Source organism: Amblyomma mixtum, chromosome 3 (assembly GCF_055824585.1).
Source record: "Amblyomma mixtum isolate Tamu chromosome 3, ASM5582458v1, whole genome shotgun sequence".
NCBI classification, from domain to species: Eukaryota; Metazoa; Arthropoda; class Arachnida; order Ixodida; family Ixodidae; genus Amblyomma; species Amblyomma mixtum.
In genome coordinates, this window is record NC_143014.1 from 98,987,091 (window position 1) to 99,009,218 (window position 22,128).

Sequence of the window (22,128 nt, forward strand, 5' to 3'; positions counted from 1 at the left end):
CTCCGGCCTTCTTTTTTTTCGGCAGATTTAATCATCGGTTCCTCTTCGAAAAATAGGTTGCGACGCACATCATGTACTGCGTTTTTTTTTTATTCTACTTTTCGCGTCCATCCGTACCGAACTCAATACTACTAGGCTACACACCCGTATAGAGTGCTTATATTCTTTGCTCGCAAATTGGAGTCACTGAACATTGATTTCCATGATTTTTAGTGTCACTGCTGCAGCGAAGCGTAGGAATTGGCTGACTAGGAACGAATGAAAAACTTTTATTGCTCAAGAACACTATAGGCCTTGGCACTCGCAAACAACCAGGCCATTTTGCCTACGCGCCAGTGCTTAAAGTCACGGGGCTCTCGGAGGATCTCAGACCCCCCCACACACAACTTGGCAAGGGATCTGAGACCCCTCGTACTTAATGCAGGTGCGCATGTATGTAAAGAGAGCAAGTATCTTTTAAACTTGTTTTCAGTGTTGAGCGGAATATTTCTTGTCTATCATTTTGAAAGTTTTGCTGTTTTTAAGTAGAAATTATCGAAATGTTCTCTAAAACCAGAGACTAAGGAAAATACAAAGTTGGCAGCACTACAGAAAGGGTGGAACAAAAGGCGAAACCGGTTTCCTGGCACCACGAGTCGGTCCAGTGCTGGCAGCTCAGTTCCAAGGATACACAACGAGCACACTCCAGCAGAGGGAGGGGATCCTTTGTTTGATTTGTGACATAAATTGAGTGAACAACGTGCTTTAAAAATGATTTCTCCCCTTTGTATAGAACGATGTGTAAAACAGGCTGGGAGCCGCTCTCTATTTCCTTATATATTTCCCTCTTCATTAGTGCTCGAACCACTAGACTCCCCCTTCGATGGAGCCAGACTAAGTATTGCTGCACCCCAGTTTCACTTCTTCACATTCAGTCGGACTGCCCCCATACTTCCCAGAAGCCACTCGCGGTTCTTGCATAGTCGTTTCATCCTCACAAATTTTTTGATCTCGCACAAGACGAGCGAAAAAGAAATTAAGCCAGCAGTTCACATCTTACCTTTCCCAGATGGCGCACCCCCGACATCAAGCAGCCTATAACGTAAAGCTTTTTAACCTAATCACACGACAGAGGACTGTTGCAAAAACGCCTCTATGGCGACTCAGCAGTGAAAACGTAGCTCACAACGCGCCTAATTAAGTTGCTCTGGGCCTGTTCAACTTCGCGAGAGGCAGGATTCACGCCCCTGCTTGGGAGTTGTTGAACCCCCCCTCCAAAAACTTACCACGCAGGGTAGAGCTCCAGTGGGTGCCGGCTCACTCTGGGAATCCAGGAAACGAGGCTGCCGATAAATTGGCCCGAGGTTTGATTTGCCGGGCTCAGGACGGCCTCGGTCAGGGTTTCTCGAGAGAGCGGGCGCACACCTTTGCAGAGCTCACGCAAATGCCCCGCTTGGACCGTCGGACTTAGCCTCCTCCACACCCCTCTCTTACCCATTCCCAACAGATCCTCTGGAGACGCCTCCATACCCGCTCTCTCTCATCCCCTCAGCTGCTATCTCTCTACTGTGGCACCTCCCCTGCATGCACCCTGTGCGGCGACCCTCACGCCACACTCTCCCACATCCTTTTCGGCTGCCCTGCTGATCCTCCCCCGCAGGGACAGCCCGCATTATCAAGTTGGGAGGACTGGGAGGTCGTGCTCTCGTCTCCGGACCCGCCATCGCAGCTTGCTGCGGTGCTTCGGGGTGCCGACGTCATGAACAAACACCGCATGAACGTTCCGACGTAGAGTGGGACCGTGCGGTGGTCCAGGGACCCAAGGGGGGTCTAAACACACTTGCCATGATAAAGTTTTTCTCTCTCTCTGGGCCGATGTCATAGAGATCTGATATTTCACGTTAAGTGCTCATACCTGCCGTAAGCAGCACGCTGCGCTAGATGGCACACGTTACGGATTTTACACTAGCTAAGGCGAGAAAAGTATCATAAACAAAGAAAAATGAAAGGCAGCAACCTTCCCTTTGTTTCGATGTTACCGCTAGAAATGCCTTAGAAGCATTCGACCCCGAGACAAACTCCCACAGAGAATCGCTTCTATTTTTCTAGAGATATAGCTTTTTATTTTCAGAGGAAAATTTTGCAGCTGCCAACGACTGCGGGCTGTCGATGCGGTTGGTGGCTGGGATGCTCTGAGACTTTTCGGCGCCACCAACGACAACGAGCCTTCTGAGCAGGCATTATTGGGCACGGCGGCCAAAGCCCGAATCCTTGCAGCCGACGAGTCTGGAAGCTGGGGAGGGTCCTGGCTCTCTTAGCTCTTCCTCTGGGCCTCCAACTTGCGCCTTTCTATCTTGTACCTAAGTTGCGCTGGCAGCCTAAACGGCACGTTCAGGATCGTAGGTTTGTTCTCTGCAGCCACTTGAAGCACAGGGGCCGCAGCACTGGTTAAACCTGACAGTGGGGTGCTACCAGGGTCACAAGCATGCTTGGATGTACTGGGGGAGCATTCCTGCAATTTCTCCATTCCCGTTTGGTCTTGTATGACGCATGAATCCTCTTCACGTTCATCTCCTGGCATAACCTTGCACAGCCTGTTTCGCAAAGAGACCAGCCCTTTCCTGAAATGAACCATCCTTGGCACGCTTAATCCTTGCTCCAGGAGTTGGCGTTCAGTAGCGTGGTTTCCTCGCCAAAGCAGGCGCGATGCTGCAATGAGCTTTTGATGACAGCCCTGTGGCGGTTTCCCGTAGCACGATGATGGCTGGATGGCTTCTTCCATCTCAGACGGTGCGCTTTGCAGTATCGGCGGTTGCAGTACAATTTTCCCAGAAAAGCACTGCCTAGTGAGGTGCGTAGTAGCTTCTTCTTGTTGTTGGGTGCTAAAATCGGTGGCGGTGCAGTCGTCGTCGCTTGGCTCCGATTCGGCCGAGTCCTCCTTTGTGTACAGCATCGGAACACTTGTCCACAGAGGTTGATCAACTGGAATCCCTTCCATTTTCCTGGAGAAACCACGAAAATTACGGTTGGTAGTGTCGGAAGAAATGTTCAGCCCACGCAGGGATGAACGCAGCAGAATGTTCTGATCATCTTGGGGGCTGATTGCCACCGATGGTGCTTCAGCTTCCTCGTACCGGTTGTTCAAGTCCCTTGGCTGGAGGAAGCGTGTTGCAGACTTCTTCAGCTGTCGTGATACGATGCAAGCTGGCGAGCGCTGAATGTTGAAACATAGTAGTGACTTGACGTGGGGAGTCCTCTTCCTACGGTGTACGCCACCGCGCACCTCAGTGATGACGCCAGTCTTGTCAGTCTTCTCAAGCTCTTGGTTGATCTTCTTGATGCCTTCATCCGATTTGGCCGAGTCCTTCCTAGTGTACAGCATTGGAGCGCTTGTCAACACAGGTTGACCAACTGGAATCCTTTCCATTTTCCAGGAGCAAGAAGGAAAGTAAGGATTAGTGGGGTCGGAAGGTACGTTCAGCCCACGCAGAGATGAAGGCAGCAGAATGTTCTGATAATCCTGGGGGCTGACCTTCACCGGCAGTGCTTCAGGTTCCTCGTACTGGTTGATCAGGTCCCTTATGTGGAGGAAGCGTGTTGCGAACTTTTTCAGCTGTCGCGAGACTTTGTAAGCTGGCGAACGCTGAATGTTGAAACGTGGTACTGACTTGAGCGGGCGAGTGCTCCTGCTATGGTGTACGAGGCCTCGATGCTCGGTGCTGACGATTGTCGTGTGAGGCTTCTCCAGCTCTTGGTTCATCTTCTTGATGCCTTCATCCATTCTTACCGGTAAGTTCCGCTCAGGGCTCCAAATATGTGCAGTGAACGAAGACGACTTTCTGCGAAGCACTCACGAAACTCGGGGGACCATTCTGCGCAGTCGAGGAGACCCAAGTGACGCTTGCCGCCTAAACAATGCGCCGGAGGTGACGGGATGCACGAGAACTGATTCACCCTTAGCTCAGGAACACGTTGGGGGCCCTAGTTAGAGACTTAAGGCAGGGTCAGCGGTGATTAGTGCAGTCCAGGTTCTTCCGGAACGGCCTCGATGCCCCTGACTCGCCCGGGAGCCAGGTCTCGCGCTGTCCTCGTGCGGCGTTCTTGTTCTTTCACTGCCCTTCTGAAAAACAGTGCGAAAGGGTTGTGTTAAAGGGTCCGTGGCTCACACGGGTCTTTCTTGGCAGCACTCATCTCTTGGAATGAAAAATAAAAAAAGTCGATATTCGCGCCTGTTGCATAAATCTATTCTTTCCAGAAGACTGCGTAAAAAGTACGTTGGTGTGAATTGTGCTCTTTCAGAACTGAATTCAATAATACTATAGTTTTACTGCCGAATCGAATAGGAACCGAGTTGCTAAAAATCGAATCGTATGCGAATCGAGCGTTCTGGAAATATTCTCAACTTTTACGAATTTTCTCAAAAGAAGAATGATCGTTCGAAACAGTACAGTATTACAGAAACTGCAAAGCGCTAGTGGTGGGGCTGCAGGGCGGCACTTAACTTATGGAGCTATAGCTAGAGCTCTTAAAGACGTAGCACTGAGATCCACCGATGGGTATGCAGCAAAAAGTCACATATTAACTCGATAACCATCATGCTACATATATGAAAAAAATACCTGCTGTTGTTGTTGTTGTTGTGCTCTAAATAGTAGCGCGCACCCACTGCGGGGGATTGGCCAAGACACAGGCGGCAACTGATAGGTACTCAGAATGTTAAACAAGTAAATAAATGAGGGGGAAAATGGTAATAATGATAATAATAATAATTAGGAAATAAATGAAAGAAATTCAGACGTGTAATTGAAATAAGTTAAACAAATACTGTGAGATCGGTGACTGAAATAGAGAACGGGGCTAAATATTCCATGTTTCGGAAAGCTTTCGTTACAAAGAAATATTGATCATCAGAAACAGAAGCCCTTAAGACGACAGCCGTTTAGTGTCTGTAAGGAAGTTTTGAATGGCGGAGAGCACATTCCAGTTACTGTGCCCAAGGAAGGAGGCACCGATTGACAGAACAACCCCAGCTGACAGACTTAGACCTAGCTGTCGTAACGGATGCTCTAGCAGGCGGCTCCGTAAAGAGAAGAAACGGCGGCAGGTCAACAAGAAATGATCTATCGTTTCGGGTTCTCCGCAGAACGGGCACAATGTGGAGACCACCAGACCAGATTTATAAAGGTAGAAGTTTAAGTGAGGCACGCGACAACGTAGACGCGTGAAGGAAACCTCAAGCTTGCGTGATCGCCATCCTTTACTGCACCACGGGTAAAGGACATGCCGGAATTCGGTAGAGGATGTCAGAGCTGATGCTGCGAATTCTTTCAAGAGCATATACGTGCGAAACCTGGCCGCAGTATTATATGCGCTGGGTGGAAGCACAGATACGACTGGGCCTTGAAAAGATGCCTTCGCCAGGGTATCAACAACCTCCTTCAAATAGATTCCTCTGGGCCCAGGCACCCAGACCAACCGTAACGAACACACGTGGGGCGGAATTAAGCATTCCAGTAAGCGGAGTGCCTGAGATTTTGTAGGCGCGGTGAGAGATGAACACAACGATAATGAATCCATCATAATTATGACAGAAGACAAAGAGCTGTTTAATTTGCGCAACGCCAAGACTACTGCTAGAAATTCGGCCAAATAAATAGGGGTGTAATCGGGAAGGCGGAGTGAGAATGACCAGTCAAGGGAGATGGAGAAAATGCCAACACGGGCCTTTTCTTCACACTGCGAGGCGTCTGTCGCTATGAGCACAAGAGATTTAAAGTGCAGCAAGCAATCCTGTAATAAACCGCAAAGCAAATGAAAAGGCATTAACTTTGCATGCTTTGGAAAGATGTCAGCGAAGACAGTCTGAATAGATGAAGAATTGGCGCATACCGGAAGGATGTCCGAAATGCGGACGTTTAAGGGGTCAAGGAGGGATTGCACAAAACAAATCTGAGGGGTACGGAAACGAGACCAGGTTTCGTTGAAAAATGGCCGAGGCTGACAAAGGAAGATCAAATTGGAGGCATGAAGCGACGAATCGCACATTTTTACAAACGTTTTCACCGTTAAGAGCCGAAATCTTGAAGGCAATAATGGAATACGCGCTGCCAGGTACAAAACGGAATTCGCCACAAATTTTGGAAGGCCCAAACAGAGGCGGAACGCCTCCCGCTCCAAGAGAATCTAGGAGCGAAGTTTATACGCTGGCGCACCAGAGAATAAAACACAGCCGAACTGTAAGACTGGACGGACGTACATTCTATAAATCACAAGAAGCGAGTGCCTTCTCATGCCAGAACGAACGTTGCTCAGCCTGCGCAGCATGCCGACTGCTCGGACTCCTTTCGCAGTGATCTGCTCTATATGGGCCCGCCAGGAAAGAGAAGGATCATAAATTACTCCGAGGTATTTGATATTTTGCACTTGAGGAAGTACATGGTTCAGGTAAACAATATCTATTTTAACTGGAAGAGAGGGGGGGGGGAATCCAATAAAGCACATTTATTAACATTAAGAGACAGATTAATGTCCCCTAACTATTGGTCCAGGACATTCAGGTAGAAGTGTTAGGACTGGTACAAAGAAGAAATGTCGTTCTCTGAAGCAAAAAAGGCGATGTCATCAACAGACACATGAGGGAATACTGCTGAGTAAGATGTTGAAAAGTACATGGGACAGGACCACCCCTTGGGGCACTCCTCTCGCTTGTTGAAATCTGCTTGATGAAACACCTTTCTGGAAGCAGTAAAATTCCCTGTCAGCCAGAAATTCAGAAACCCAAGCCACAAAGTATCTCGGAAGTCCTACTGCCTGTAATCTTTGCAAGAGCGTCCTGTGCTCAACGCTATCATAAGCCTTAGACACATCTAAAGCAACAAGCGCTGCGTATTGGTTTCGGCGACGAGCTCACTGTATGCGGCTCTCCAGATCGGTATGGGCACACCATATAGAGGATCCTGGCCCGAAACCTATTTGGCAAGGGTTCAACAACCCAGTCTCTGAAATAACGGACATTATTCTGCCATGCAACACCCTCTCAATTAAGTTTACGAGATTCGAAGTTAAATAAATTGGCCTTATATTGTCTAACACATAACCATCTCCCTGCTTTTTAAGCAAAGGGATAATCTTTGCTACACGCCACTCACTCATTTGGAATCCATGGCGCCTTAAGAGAGTAATTTATAAGTGCCAGTAAGTCGGTGGGAGATTCCTCAAACAAAATTTTATTCATAGAAGAAATCACACCATCAGGGCCAGGGGCCGCGGGTGGAAGGCGGGATACAGTGCTCGAGAGCTCAGTGAGAAAGACCTCCTCGAAATCGTCCAATGTGGCAAGAAATCTCGGAGGAGAAGGAAGAAGAGCCGTAAACCGACGCTCGAGGCCTCTGCCTACCTCTTCTAGAGACTTAAGGCCGTTGTACGATCGCTTTTGAGCGGATCCGCCAGGCAGGCGGACTGGCGGACCGAACGACCAGACAATAGGCATTCGCCCCGTTCGGCAGGCGAAAGGAAAGTTGGTGAACTTCAACTTTGGGGCGGACGAGCGAACCGCCCGGCGACCGAATTGCAGCGATTGGCTGCTTTTTACGTGACGTAGGCATCCGCTCCTGCCGGGCAAGATGGCCGTCCGTCGACTGAACTGGGGAGCGAGGCATAGGTCGTGGCTGTAGTGGTGGCACCTATGCCGCGAGGCATACTATATTGGCCACATGTTAATATTACGAGTGTTCAGAGCGACTGCGAACTTCTCCGCGTGCAGCAGCGGCGAGCAGCGACAGTTTCCCGAGTTGAAATCGACGCTGATGTAGTTGACAGAGCGCCTCTTCAAACCGACGCAAGACCTACGTGTTGGCGGTGTCACGAAGTGTTTATATGGAGCTGTTTGTGGTTGCTGCAAGCGTTCCTAATTCCTGCGAGGATCATCACGCACAGCGGCGGACAACAGCTGCTCACGGTGAACTTTTGTGCGTGCATGAGCTGCGTAGCACAGTGACTAGTGTCCGCGTAGTGAAAGTGATTGCGATCGAAGCGAGTGCTTTTACGTCAAGGCAGTGAAATGTGCGCCTTCGAGAGCTCACTACGCACGCCGTGCTTTCCGAATGCTGAAATGAACGTGGCGTTGTGCAGCTAGTCGCATTCGTTGCGATGGTTGCAGTGATCGCGACCGAAGCGTGCACATGACGTTGTTGCTGGCTACGCATTCGTTACCATTTTGTTGGCGATTCGTGTTGGCACTGTGCTTGAGAATTGCCGTGTGTGCGACGTGACGCGACGCGAGCTTGGCTGCACGGCCGTAGGACTGTTTTGCGGCGACAACAGCGATGTCGCCATCCTTCTGCGCTTTGGTGCTCCATTCAGTACGTTTTGTGATGATGGGTGCTCGGTTTACGACTCGCCGGAGAAACTGTGTAACCTGTGTGAAAACATCGGTGCAGTGCAAATGTATCTTCGGGAGCGTCATTTATTTTTATTTCCTGCCGGCTGTGCGCACATTTGCCTGCAATAAACATATCGGCGTGATGAATGGGTGACTGAACACTTCCGCTAGCCATTTCGGTTTAGGTTGTAACAACATGGTATTACGCGATTACAAACAAGAATCATTGCCGCTTTTGAATCACGACTGATTGACAGTGTACAAATCTCTAATATGTGCCAACTCATAAGTCTGTTTTTCATGAGCATTTCAATTGATGTAGTGCAGAAAAAAAATAAAAAGTATGGCAGCAGCTTATGCAATCAAAACTGACCACAGAGCAAGTTGAGCATAACGAGTCTTGATGAAAAAGAAGAAAAAAATATTGAGAAAACCTTTGCCATTGCTTTTTTTCTCTTTTTGCTTAGCAGTGTTAAGTCAATATTGACAAATGCTTGGCAGTATTCAGTTTAAGTGGGATGTTGGTTTACACTGCAATCAGAAAAATACAGTGGTCTTGAAGCACCTCATAGGCAATGACAGTGTCTGTTGTTGATTTTGCTCATGGTCCTTTTCGATCCGGGGATCAGTGGTACGAAACTGGATGTGTTCGCAATGCTATTGTTGCAGAGCTGCTCGCGAAATCGGCCTTATTGGTGTTAAGCGGTTGTTCAGCGGCGCTTCCTGGGTCAGCCGCAGCACTTTGTTTAACAAGCCATTCTCGAAGCTTTGAGAAGATCTCGTCGATGCACTTGCATATGTCTGTCTGCTACCACCTTCATTTGCCTGTGACTGCTTGCTACAGGCATGACTACTTGCAGACTGCAAAATAAGCCCTGTGGAGCTGGTAAAGCTACGCTAGGAACAAAGACGATGGTAACAACATCACTGCACAGGGTAGCAATTCTTGCTCTGTTGTCGTCCCTTAGCACAGTTTCGACATGCCAACTTGCCACCGGTGCACCACACAGTACGCTATGATCAAGTTCTGTGAAATTTACAGAAAGCAACAACGGCAGAGGAAGTAGGTTGTATAGGCATATCTAGTGCATGCTGTACAGATAGCTTCCTGCCTTATTATAGCCTGGCCCCTCTGTTTTTAATCCTTCATCACCCAGCACCTATGGCCCTATTTGTGTTATTGGCATGTGCTGCAAATCACCAAACACATTTCATACTCTTGACCCTGCTAGATTGTTTTGGCCCATTAAGTTGTTTGATTCAAATTGGCAAGCTTTTAGAAGACATTTCTGCAATAGCCAACTTTTTCTTGTTCTTCACGACATGCACCTTGACTGCAACATCCCCCTATGATGCTTTTGTTCTTTGCTTTGAAAAAGCATGCGATTCCCCTATTTATGTGAGGCTGGTTTTCTCGTGCTTTAACTTGCATTCAATAGCTCTAAACTGGATCCAAGCTTAAACAGCCAGCCTTCGGCAGATTTCCCTTGCCAATTCTTATGTATCTTGCCTTTTCCTGCAATCTCGGACGTCTGCCAAGGCACTGTTTTGGGCCTCATCTTTTCATTACTTGCATTATTACCGTCCCTTCAGTGTTTTGTCATATGCCTTCACTGACAGCCATATGGGGTGTGCCATATTGCAATCAATACCAGCATTTCAGTTGTTCAAAACAACAATTAGCATGCCCTGGATTGTCCTGTTTGCTAATGTTACTAAGAATGCAGTAATATTGTTTTTTATTGTCAGCATTACATTTTGCCAACTTATAAGGCCTTCCGATAAAGGTATATTCAGTGTATACTGGTTCAAATACCTAATAATCCTCATACACCCACCCACAACCTAGGATATTTACAACATGACGTGTTGTTAGTATCACCGTCTTCCAAGTTACTTGCATTCAATTCCCCTGTGTGTCATCAACTTGGGTATTCTAATGGCACATGGCACAAATCTAATTTAACTAGAGTCCTTGAATTAGTTCAGTCCTGAGCCGCTTGTTTTATTTTCTCACGCCATTTTTGAAGGTCCAGTTTGACAGCACTAAAAGTGCATATTTGAATGTCTTCATCTTATGCAGGTTTTTTTTGCTCCTTACCAACACGCCCCCAACTAATCAGTCCCAACTTGTAGTCTCTCGCGCACTAGGTGCACTAACACTCTTGTGCCTCGTTTAGCTCATATGCCACTGAATTTCAAGATTCGTTTTTGTTCGTGCCACAGAAGGCTGTAACGGTCTTGCATCCCACAAGGCTATGTATCTTACTGTCCTTTGAAGTGGTTACTACATAAATCATGCTATAAATTACGAACTCACTGAGCTCCTACCTGGCACACCATTTTAAAGCTCGCTACTAAACTAACGTCATTTAGGACCACTGAGGTGTGATAAATATGAAAACAAATAGATCTGATATAGTGCTCAGTCACTCGGTCACCTCGGCAAACCAGTACAATGCTCTCTTATGCATAACGTGTTCATTGAGAACTTTGTTCATAATTTATTTCAAACTATATCGGGGCAGATTTACACAATAGTAGCATTTGGGCTAACTTTGCACAAGCTAGCTCTAGCTACCTACATTCGCTCACTGCAAAGCTAAACATGCATTAGTGCACCCACCTGTTGTTGACCAGGCTTCTCTTTGTGCTTGTCTGTTCTGCTCAGCTGAGCAACACACTGACTTCATGATGTGGCTCAGTGAGAATTCTACATGTGTATGCTTATGCATGTAACTTGTATATAGTCACATGCACTAAGGATAGTATTAACTGGGCAATTGGTTCAGCTTAAAAACTCTCATCATCAGATTGCAGCAAAGAGATAGCAATAAAAGACAAAAGTCATCACTGCCTTTCTGTTTTTCTTCGTCATCCTTCGGCCTGACTTCAACTTGGGTTTTTTCCAACTTCCTTATGAATACTGATGGCTCAGTTAATTCGTTTCCTTGCAACCCAGACTGGCAGTGGAATAAGGATATTTTGCTAAGAAATTGGTAATTAGTAACTAGTACGACATTATTCTATATATAACAAGTGGTGCGGATATCGATTAACAAATACAGATTCTCTCTTTTGCTTGCTGCTTTGGGAATCAGAGTTGCCCTTAAAATTTCTCATATTTTTTACTGATCAGAAAGGACGTACCTTCAAGATTGCTGTAGAGCTTTACTGGAGAACTTAAGCATCTATGGCCCACACATACTTCAATGGCTTATTTTTCAATTCATTCTGTCCTGAGACATCATAGCTCTTATTTCTGAAAATTAACTTTTTCGCATTCTGCTTCATATGATTGTGTTTGTTCGAGGTAACTGCAAAATATGAAGCAGTTCCCGTTCCCTTGACTATACAAAGCATTCTATCCTAGTCTCCGCCAATATTTGCTATGTAAACTTTCCAAATCGGTTTTTGCATTTCTTTAACCTCTAGGCCAGTGTACTTACTCTCTTATCTAATTATGTATGGATTAATGAGGATGGCACATGTATACTTTTCTGAAATACGGAGCAACCACTTTGTTTTAAATTCATGGGACAGTTAAGAATGCTTTGTGGTTGTACGCACAATACGCCACCTTGTTTCTGTGCATGTCAACATTGATTGGCTCTCAACAGAACTTTCCACACTTGTTTTTTACTATGCTGCATACTGGTTTGCACAATGTTCACTGCAATGTCACCTCAGGAAGCACTGGTAAAAGGAAGCGGCCTGCCCACTGTCACTGCAGAACAAAAGCGTGCACTTTAGTACAGTGATGCGCACCATATCCACTTTGAAGCCACTGAGTGGTATTTCTATTTCGATTTCCGTAATTGTGTGAAAAACATGACGAAAAAAAATCAGAAAAGAAATCAGTATTATTGCGTCGTCATTTTTCTGTGATATTGTAAACACCTGCAGTTAACACTGATCTTCCATATTAGTAAAGGTTGGGAACATTGTAATTTCCTCATGTATAGATGCATTCATATCTGATGGTAACATGCTAAAATATGCAGATTTTTTCATGCATGCATAATACACACATACACATACACCTTTTCTTTAATGAGAGACAGTGGCGTGTTTGATGTCATTTGACCACACATACTATGATGTGGATAGAGTTGAAGTGCGGCGGGAGTGAACACGGACACAAGAAGAATGATATACGGGTGATGCTGGATTTCCCACAGCTGAAGAACCAAGCTGGGCAAAAATGATCTGGTTTGGTTTATGGGGTTTAACGTCCCAAAGCGACTCAGGCTATGAGAGACGCCGTAGTGGAGGGCTCCGGAAATTTCGACCACCTGGGGTTCTTTAACGTGCTATGACAGAGCATTGTTAAAGGCTGTGAACAAGCAGTCCACATCAGCAGCAGCAGCAGCAGATGCCCTCTCTACAGATGCAACAACCAATCTTGTCAAGGTCACCTTGACATCAGAAGCAGTAGCATGGACTAAGCCTTGGTACTATTCCCTTTTATCTAAGAGCACACAGAGGCATCTGCTCTACGTCACCTCTTGTGTAGGACAGTCCAGCATACACTGTTCGTGATATCGCTTTGGACAGTTGGCAGTATCAGTGAGGTGTTCGTTGCGGGTTGTCTCTTTATGTTTCATGTTAACTATGCGTATCTATTCCTACAACAAATATTTTTGTTTGCATTGAATTGGCATCTAAGCTCAGCCAACAACCAATGTTCAGTTTTGGTTTTTGGCTGTCAGAACATGTTATCACCGAACACTATAGTCAGATTCAATTTAAGTCTGCAGTGAAGCTCTGCCATCTGGACCGCCGCACAGAATTCTTCCGCGCCAAAAAAAGTAGTCCGCTGTTAAAACTTTTATTGTATACTACCATAAGAAGCTTATTACAAGAAAAAATGATAAGCTCTAGAATTCTGATACCTGGATAGATTAATAAGGTCAAACATCGAACAACTTATTTTGTTTACTGTTATTGGTTAGTGGAGTAATACAGGATGCCTCGGGCCATGACCGAGTGCTAACAACTGCTGTTTCTTTTAAGTTTTATCCTACTATACATGAGGTACGTGGTATGTGAACCAGAATCATAAAATTTCAGTCACAGCAATTTCATCTTGTTCAGATGTTTGATGTGTGTTCCACAAGGTCACCATCCTCAAATCCAGCAAACCATTGTCATGAAATGCACCATTATTTTTTTACTTGCAGTTATGTTGTAGGTAGGCAGCCAATGTCTGTGTTAAAGTACTCCACTCAGGATGTCGGTTTGCTTCTGCAAACAATGGAAACTCATTAAAAGCATGTGTTTGATTGCACAGACGGTTACCAGTTCAAAATAATAACAGTCATATTCACCCGACATCACTGCTATCATTCAGCAAACACAGAGAACCCTACGCAACGTCGTATAGGCTTGCGCCTACGCTTACGCTGCTGCTGAATGACTGCGTCGGCAGCGACGAACTGCGCGACTAATGGCCAGTTCACCCTGTTTGTGTTGCCCATATGTAAGCAGTCAAAAACCTCTACAGCCGAGCTACTCATCTGGTAGCTGACGAGAGCCGCGTACAAGAGCAAGAACTTCAAAAACCACGCCATGGCTCAGCCTAAGTGCCGGTCGCCGAGGGGTAAAAAAAGACCACGTTTTCGCGCCGTCTGGGTTGCCAACAGGAGCATGCTATTGGACAGACGGCAATGCCGGGTGCGCCAATCGGAACGCTTTAAACCATCCGCCTCGTCCGCCAGCTCCAAAATGATCGTACAACACCCATTCCGCCCCACGCCCGAGCGAAGGCCGAAAGCGAGCGGTTCGCTCGCTGGCGGATCCGCCCAAAAACGATCGTACAACGGCCTTAAGGAAGTTCACCCGGTGGCTGAACTAGGGAGACAGCGTTCATGGTGGTCGAGATTAGTTTCCTGGATTTTAGGTAATTGAATAAAGCACACCTATTACCAGATTTAGAAAGGAATTCGTAGTGTTGAGTATCGTACAACTCTTTTGCACGAGATACGGTGCGCTTAAACGTAGCTTCAATGAACTTATAATCAATCCAGTTTTTGGGACACTGATTGTGGAGAAGTTTCTTTCAAGCAGCCTTTCGGCGCCTATAATCTCGAGTGCACTCTGCGTTCCACCGAAGGCATGACGATGTTCCCTTATTTGCCTGGACCAAGAACTCCGATTTTTTACGTGCTCCATCCAAAATTGAACAAATGCGGATGGCATTATCTCCACTGTTGGAATGAGATAGTTTCTGAAGGTCTGCTTTGAAGACATTTTTAAAACTGCCGTAATTTACGAATGTTCGCCGTGTGCTGTTAGGAGAGGTCAACTGGCACATAACTTGGAAACTGATCGGAAGGTGATCACTATTGGAGGCACAGTCAACTGGCGCCCAAGAAGACACAGTTATACCGGGGGAAGAAAATGACAGGTCTAACGCTGAGCGAGTCTGACCAGGGACAAATGTGGGGGGACCCGAATTTAAACAGATGAGGTTATTTTCACAAACCCAGTCCCATAAGAGTGTACCGCAGCGATCTGTTCGAAACCCCCACGAAATATGATGAGAGTTGAAGTCTCCAACAATTAAAACTTGTTTCCTGCAACTTGACAAAAGCGAGTTAAGAGGCCGAAAGTCATGCACACCTGTTGGAAAATATACATTAGACAGAGTGAGTGGCTGATATCCAGGAATATTCAGATCAAGAGCCTGAATTTCGCACTGCCTGTCCATATATTGAAATGACACAGTCGCCCAGTCGCAAACTTTTGTGGATGCGAACAATAGCAAGCCACCACCTCTTGAGGGCTGGTCTAGCCTGAAAGACCCTATGTCGCCGAAAGTACCGCAGTGGAGGCCGCCTGATCCAAAACACTGCCTTTGGTGTAGATTTAGGGTGATTCTTTTTTGTCTTCGTCTGAGAGCGAGACGGACCAGCAACACCCAACGGAGACGCACTGCGCTTTTGAGCACGCATCTCAGTCTCCGTGTCAACGCACTCTTCAGATGAGATTTCTGTCGCACTGTGATGTGGATAAATGGTTGGAGGAATAGACGAAGGCTTTGATTGAGTCTGACTCAGTGGATTGGAAGCCACGGGCACAGAAGGTTGGGGAGGTGTAACCAACGGAGAAGTGATTGTGCCACAAAGAGGAGCAGTAGAAGCTTGCAACAAAGTGGACATCTGGGATGCCATGACCTGCGAAATGCACGCAGAGAGATTTTTGACTATACGATCCATGGCACTCGCCATTGCTTTCTCCACCGCCGCAGCAATCGCTTGTGACAAGGAGAAATCCACAACGGCTGCATGCCGCGCTGCCACACTTGCATAGCCAGATGTCCTATCTTTGATGACTGCAACTGCCTCACGTCTTGAGCACCTGCGCTTATCAATCAACTCTAGCACTTGAACTTCCTCAGCCCACGCTGGGAATTCGGAATGGCTTGCTGAGTGTCCACCACCACACAAACAGCATTTCTCGTGTTGAGAAGAACACCCAGCGGGGTCATGGCTCTCTCCACACCCACAGCATCGGAAACTCGATTTACAGGCCTTGGCACTATGGCCAAATCTCCAGGAATTACGGCACTGATGGCAAATTGGCAAACGAAGAACACTTGAGTAGGTCAGCCACGCATGCCTGGTCTGGCGATCTGCAAACTATCCCGCCACGGCCGAACTGCCGGATGTCATTGATCCTCATGTAATGAGGGGTGGTCGATTTAAGAGCAGCCTGTACAGCCTCGGGGTTATTCAGCTTGATGGAGCCCTCATCCGCGGGGACGAAATCAACCGGAATGCTGCTTACTCCTCCACGGAAGAAACAATCAAGAGGCAGTTCATCTGGGGAGTGACAAGCCGACTAAGTGGAGTTCCCCTGGCCTGGAGAGCTTGGGGACATCAGCCCTGCTCTCAGCGGGGCGTTCCCGCGTTCAGTCACCCTGGAAAATAGGAAGAGAACACAAGAAATCAAGCAGAAATGCGAGAAATAACGCAGCATCGCCTGCTACTTAGCCGCAACCCAACAGGTCCCCAACGAGGAGCGAGGCAAGGACGACCGACTGCGAGGCAAGACTGTCAAGCTCTCTCCTGTTGCTCACCACGACAGCGAATACTATAGCGCCACCTCTCTTCAGGTAAAAATGATTAGTACAGAGAGTAGAACAACCCGGGGGCCACGACTCTTTAGATCAGGCACCAAATCAATCTTCGCTGAACCTGTGTGAGCCAGTGTTTTTAAATGTATTCAAAAACGTTGGTCTCAGCCTGCCGCGTCGCCGATAATTCAGGTGCCACGAATGAGCACTGTAAATGGCATGATACAAATGAACCCTGTCACAGTACTGGACCCCCATACTTAGCACACCGATTGCAGTAGCATGTTGCACGGTGTCGGAGTGGGCCCTGTTTTAATAATGTGTTAGTATTAATAGAGCATAGACACCTAATTTTGGGGGTACGTTTTCTTCTTTGTGACGATGTGTGAGTCATTATTTTACATGGATTATCACGTGGTATTATCACACGACCGATAAATAACTTATAATTGAATTTCTTCGTCTTTCTATTTCGGCGCCAACAGCCGAACAATGACTTTGACGGCATGTTGTGGTTATATGTCACGGGAGGCATAAAAAAAACTGCAATATAATTGCCGCTTCTACATTAGTTGTCGTTCCGGCTTTTAAGGAAGGCTGGGTTCAGCACTGTAGTGAATTAAAACGACGGAGCAACGATTATAGCGCAGGTTTTCCATGCCTCACGTGACATATAGCCACACCTTGACGCTACAGCCATCATTCGGATGATGAAAACGAAACCGAAATGTCATGATAGAAAATTTCGATTACAGATTATTTCGTCGAAGTAGGCGAATACCACACGGTGATTCATGCATAGTAATGTCTTCCGTATCATTCTAGAGAATAAAACATGCCACCAAAAATAGGTGTCTATACTTGTTTAACATTTTAAACAGCCGTCGAAGAACATTACTGCTTGCATTATTTGATCTTACCAATTATTTGAAAAGTGTTCGAAAACGTGAGAACGTGCTCACATCAACGATCCGCCTTCTTTAGCAACCTACCATCAGCCTTTTTGGTGACAGCTGTGTACTGTACCACCGCGTACGGAGCTTTTGCAGTCTATAATGATCTGGCTCGCATACAGCAGGGAGGATCTATGTGGCTTATATTTGAGAATATCACGAAGCCTGTGCTAATTTTTTTCCACCGTTGCCCGAGCTATAACCCCCCCCCCCCCCCCAGCCTTACACAATTAACTATAGTACTATTGTTTCCACCATCTCGTTTAAATACCTCGGTATTGACCTTACTAATGATTTATCATGATCTCGCCGCTTAAACCATATAATTCCAGCAAAGATCACCGTCCTTGTTCGTCGCCTCGTTTCTCCGAAGTGCTCGTTTTTTAGGCGTTGAACGGGAAGCAGACAGCAAGTCGATGGATAGACGATGGCACAGAGATGAACCGAGAAACCTTATTTTTATAAAATTAAAGAAACAGTTGGGAGAAATCCACATAGAAGAACAGGAGCTTCCCAATCACCTAAGAAAGCTGACACAGTAAGCAGCACTAGAGCTCAACGCTCGCTCTTCCCAGCTTTCTGAAAGCCCGGGCCTGTCTACTTCCTTCGACGAAACTGCACCAAGAACTGTATTACAGGATGCAACATGCCCATAAGTAACAAACTCTAAACTTCTAGGAGAGCGGATGACGGTGATGAGAAAGGGAGTCTCCCGACCGTTGTATTATAGAACGTGCTCTAGCCTTAACTACTGTCGGCGCGCCCCGCTTCGCCAAGGTCACGGATGGAGGGGGACCTAGACCTTCGGGAGCGTTCGAGAAATTTATTTTTCTTCTTTTTCTATGGCGCGCATACGCCGCAAAATCCCCTGGTTAGTATAGCGTCCTTGCAATTCCTATAACTGGTTTGGGTTCATGGGGCATAAAGTCCCAAAGCTAGTCAGGTTATGAGGGAAGCTATAGTGGAGGGCTCCGGACAATTTCGACCACCTACGTTTCATTAACGTACACTGATATCGCAGTGCACACGCGCCTCTAGCACCACTGAGCCACCGCGGCGGCAGAATTCCTCTCGCCGAACTGTTGGACACCTCCGCAGTAACTTGTCCGTGACACCTTCTTCTGTGAAACTACTAGCTTATAAAACATTTGTGGGATCTAAACTTGAATATCCCAGCGCTATCTTTGATGCCCACCCATCTAACATTCCTGCAGCTCTCTAATCTGTTCAGAATCGCGCCACTCGGTTTATTCTCTCAAGCTCTTCGTACCTCTTTAGCATCTTTGTGCTGCAGACCGGGTTACAACTTCTTCGGCTCACTTCTCGCAGCGGATATTTCCGCCCCTGCATCTACCGCAACTCTTTTTCATACCTCCCCCAGTGAGAGCCAGCTCAATCAACCAGTGCGCTGAACACTTCGCACAGGCAATTCTAAGCGTGACCCGCCTACGTTTCTGCACAACTGCGTTCCACGAGTGATACATTTGGCGCACCGCTTTGGACTGCAATGGCCTTCTCAGCCGTCGGACACGAATCAGTGATCTTTCTCGCTACAATGACTATCATTGAAGAAGCTGTCTCATCATCTCCATGTTTACCACAAGCCAGTCACCAACAAATTGGTTTGGTTGGGTTTTTTAGGGTTTAATGTCCCAAACCGACTCAGGGTATGAGGGACGCCGGAGTGAAGGGCTCCGTAAACTTCGACCACCTGGGGTTCATTAACGCCAGGTGGTCGAAATGAAGCGCTGAATCACAGATTTTTACGAACGTTTGGACTGTTAAGAGCCGAAATCTTGAAGGCAGTGATTGAATACGCGCTTTCAGGTACAAAACGGAATTAGGCACATCTTTTGGAAGGTCCAGACAGAGGCGCAACGCCTCCCGCTCCCAGAGAAGAAGGTGGCGAAGTTTATACGCAGGTGCTCCAAAGAATATTAGACAGCCGAACTCTAATACTGGAAGGACATACATTTTATAAAAAAATTCAGGGGGGCACTTTGTTGACCTAAAGTGCGGTGCGGCGAAAGCCTTAAGCGCGGTGTTGCTGCTTGTGTCACTGATGCGTTGTTAAGATGTTAGGCTTCAACTCTAAGAGTGAAACGCGACAGCGTCTTGCAACGCTGCCAGGGAGTTCATAGAACGCCATCGCCCGTTCTGTTCTGCGCCTTGCTCATCGGTAAATTGGTTTTTGAGGAAAGGAAATGTATCTGTCTCGCATATCTGGGTGGACACCTAAACCTCGCCGTAACGGGAAGGGAGGAAGATGGGAGTGAACGAAGACACCGTATTGACTAGACGCGCATTTGTTCATTCCAAACCATCTGGCATGGCGGAGTGGTTAGCATGCTCGTCTCGCACTCCGGAGACCCGGGTTCGATTCTCGAACTCGAGCAATTTGCTACTCGGTTTTATTTATTTATCTGGCCTGACTAAAGGGTTAATTAGGCTAATTGGGCAATTAATCAATTAACCAAACTCAGTTCCACTTACTTGGAGCGTCAGCATACGATCCCTTTAATTGGTTTCATGGTTACTAGCCAAAGTACCATTGGTCCCGTTTGAAATTCGCGCACTGTGACGTCACGACCGTTTCCACCAATTGAAAATCGTGACATTTCTGTTGACAACTTCTGCTTACAACGATGAGGCATTAAAGGCTCCCGCTTTAATAATCAGAAGCGAGGGCCTTCTCATGCCGGAACAAATGTTGGTCAGCCTGCACAGCATACCGACCGCGCAAACAGTTCACACCACCGACGAGATCCCCGCAGTGGACAATCACCTCCTGCATCTGTGGGAGGCGCGCCGGAGCTTAACAAAACGATGGAAGAAACACAAGACGAATCGCAAGCTTAGAGCTCGTATTGCACAACTTACGGAGCAGGCTGCGGCATATGCCGCCCAGCTCACTGACACCAATTGGATAGAACGCTGCAACTCGGCAGCGCGTCAGATGAGCTCGAAGGGGGTTGGCGTCTCTTGCGCAGCCTCATCGACCCTTCTCAAACGAAAGGGGAGACGCAAAAACAGCTCCGGTGGGCTCTGCACGGGTACCAAGGTACGACGGCGCAACTTGCAGACACTTTGTGCGACAGGTATCTCTGCCGCACAAACGACCCGGTTGGGCCCGAGTACACGTACTCCGGCAAGCCAAATCAGGATTTAGACGCCCCTTTTGAGTTGCATGACCTTAAGGCGGCCCTGGCTAAAATGCGCCGAGGTGGGGCACCGGGTCGGGATCGCATAACAGTGAAACTGTTGGCGAACCTCTCCGACTCTGCATACCTCCATTTGCTACAATACATAAATCAGATCTGGGATGGGTGTCCGCTCCCACTCGAATGGAAAACATCGCTTGTAACGTTCATCCCCAAAGCAGGTAAAGCCGTGACTACGGACAACTTGAGACCCATCTCATTAACCTCGTGTGTGGGAAAGCTCATGGAGACGATGGTTCGGGATCGCCTCTCTCCATACATGGAGGGTAAGGGCCTCTTTGCAGACACTATGTTCGGGTTCCGCCCGCACATGTCTGCACAGGATGTCCTACTCCAACTACACAGGGACATAATACGACCCACAGCCATGCAACAAAACGACAAGGCCATTCTCGCCCTCGATCTTAAGGGGGCGTTTGACAATGTTAAACATGGCACCATACTCTCTAACTTGAACACCACTAACTGCGGGGCGAAGGTCTTCGCCTATGTCAGAGACTTCCTCTCTGCGCGTCAGGCACTCCTTCGGATCGAGGTCGATGAATACGGCCCGTACTCTATGGGTACACGAGGTACACCACAAGGGGCGGTGTTATCACCGCTCCTTTTCAACATCGCCATGATGCACCTTCCCGGCCGACTGGCTCAGGTGGATGGCATAAAACACGCACTCTACGCAGACGACATTACAATCTGGACCACCGAGGGGAGCCTTGGGGAGATAGAGGACCGCATGATCAGCAGGCCGCCTCCATAGTCGAAGCATATGCTGCCGACTGTGGTTTCCAATGTGCTCCCGCCAAATCAGAGCTTCTACACGTCAGGACAAACCACAAGGACAACACGTCTCTTCACATATCTCTGTCGGGCGGTCCCATCAGAGAAGTGGCGGAGCTCCGGATCCTGGGTCTGTTCATCAATAACAAACTTAGGCCGGACTCTACTATAGCGAAACTCAAGAGCATAGGTGAACAGGTAGGGCGCATGATCCACCGTGTTTCCAACAAGCGGGGTGGTCTGCGGGGCAGGGACGCGCTACGGCTCGCCTATGCCTTCGTGACCAGCCGGATCCTCTACGCCGTGCCGTACCTACGCACCACCAAACAACAAGACGAGCGCATTGACGCCATCATCAGGAAGGCAACAAAGCGAGCACTGGACCTCCCGGTGGCTACCTCCAACGCCAAACTAAAGGCGTTGGGAGTGGTAAACTCCTATCAGGAGTTGCGGGAGGCCCACCTCGTGAACCAATATACGCGGCTATCGCAGACGGTGCCTGGGCGCCGCCTGCTAAACCGCTTACACATCCAACACACATGCATACCAGAGGGGACGGAGAACATCCCGGTGCTGTGGCGCCACATGCTCTTGGTCGCTCCGCTCCCGCGTAACATGGACATGGCTTCACATGAAGGCAGACGACAAGCGCGGGTTCGCACGCTTGAGAGGCAATATGGCTATAAAGAGGGCGTCTATTACGTGGACATCACAGGGCCGTCGCCCGCGGGATTCTTC

The 22,128-nt window shown here is 47.7% G+C and overlaps 1 protein-coding gene across 3 annotated transcripts in view; it reads right to left on the bottom strand.

The window, feature by feature from the left end:
- Positions 1-942: 942 nt before the first annotated feature.
- The window catches only part of LOC149351117 (uncharacterized), a 66,067-nt gene continuing 44,881 nt past the window's right edge, over positions 943-22,128 (bottom strand). The window contains exons 2-3 of one of the 3 annotated variants that reach the window (XM_089576972.1): positions 16,151-16,283; positions 943-4,099 (exon numbers count right to left, since the gene is read on the bottom strand). In XM_089576972.1, the coding sequence (XP_089433098.1) occupies positions 2,294-3,760 (1,467 nt within the window). In that variant the 5' untranslated portion in view covers positions 3,761-4,099; positions 16,151-16,283 and the 3' untranslated portion in view covers positions 943-2,293. Of the gene's footprint in view, positions 4,100-16,150; positions 16,416-22,128 lie in introns of those variants that run through there. The other 2 variants (XM_089576973.1, XM_089576974.1) reach the window with 2 other exon arrangements.